The sequence below is a fragment of the Calidris pugnax genome, unplaced genomic scaffold, assembly GCF_001431845.1.
Source record: "Calidris pugnax isolate Ruff unplaced genomic scaffold, ASM143184v1 scaffold187, whole genome shotgun sequence".
NCBI lineage: Eukaryota > Metazoa > Chordata > Aves > Charadriiformes > Scolopacidae > Calidris > Calidris pugnax.
The window spans coordinates 2,599,075-2,600,067 of record NW_015090969.1 but is presented as its reverse complement, the minus strand read 5'-3'; the positions used below and the strand labels follow the sequence as shown (position 1 = coordinate 2,600,067).

Genomic DNA, 993 nt, shown 5'->3' with positions numbered 1-993 from the left:
CGTCGGTGCGCGAGGAGGAGCGGCTCTTCTACCGACGGCTGGAGGCGCTGATGGCCCCGGGCCCCGGCGGCTTCGGGCCACTCTTCGCGGCCGACGGCTGGAGCGACTTGACGGGTGAGAGCCGCGGGCGGTCCCGGGGAACGCCGGGCCGGGGTTGCCGGGCCCCAGGGGTCCTGGGGCGGCTCTCAGGGCCGCCCCCCGCCCGCAGAGGACCGGCTGCTGCGGAAGCGAGTGGTGCAGGACGGGCAGGGCGGGCCGCGGCCGCAGCCGGGCCAGGAGGTGTCGGTGAAGGTGCTGGGCGCCCTGGAGGACGGCGGGCTGGTGGAGCGGGACCCGCGGCTCACCTTCGTGCCGGGACATGGCGACGTCGTGCAGGTGAGCCCCGGCCGAGGCGCGGTACGGGCTGAGCGTCGCCCGGTGCCGCTCCCGGTTACCCCCTCCGTGTCCGTATCCGCAGGCCCTGGAGCTGGGCGTCCCCACCATGCAGCCCGGGGAGGTCTCCTTCTTCCTCGCCGCTTTTCCCTACGGCTACGGCCGCCCGGGCAGGTAGGGCGGGCGGACGGGCCGGGACGGTCAGGGGGCCAGGAGAACAGAGGGAGCCGGGGCAGGGCAAACCCGGGGCGGGCAGGGGAGCCGGGGCGGGCAGGGGCAGCCGGCGTTGTGCCCGCAGGGAGCCCGACGTGCCGCCCGAGGCGCCGCTGCTGTTCGAGGTGACGCTGCTGGAGGTGCGGAACGACCCTGACCCGCAGCCGCTGCCCCCCGCCGCCCGCCTGCGCCTGGGCGCACAGCGGAGGGAACGGGGCAACTTCCACTTCGCCCGGGGCGACTTCGCAGCGGCGCTGCGCTCCTACCGCCTGGCTCTGCGCGCCCTCGACGGCCCCGCCGCCGGTGAGACCGGGCGGGAAGGGGGTGCCGGGGCTGCGGGACCGAGGCGCTGAGGCTCCGCTCGTCCCTCAGCCCCGCCCGGGCCGCAGGAGGAAGAGGAGCTGCGGG

General features: G+C 77.1%; 1 protein-coding gene across 1 annotated transcript in view; it reads left to right on the top strand.

Annotated features, from left to right (window-relative positions):
- The first annotated feature begins 6 nt into the window (after positions 1-6).
- LOC106894179 (peptidyl-prolyl cis-trans isomerase FKBP8-like) overlaps positions 7-993 on the top strand; it is a 4,274-nt gene continuing 3,287 nt past the window's right edge. The window contains exons 1-5 of the mRNA XM_014952704.1: positions 7-114; positions 209-375; positions 458-546; positions 671-888; positions 958-988. Coding sequence (XP_014808190.1) covers positions 51-114; positions 209-375; positions 458-546; positions 671-888; positions 958-988 — 569 coding nt within the window. The 5' untranslated portion in view covers positions 7-50. The remainder of the gene's footprint in view (positions 115-208; positions 376-457; positions 547-670; positions 889-957; positions 989-993) is intronic.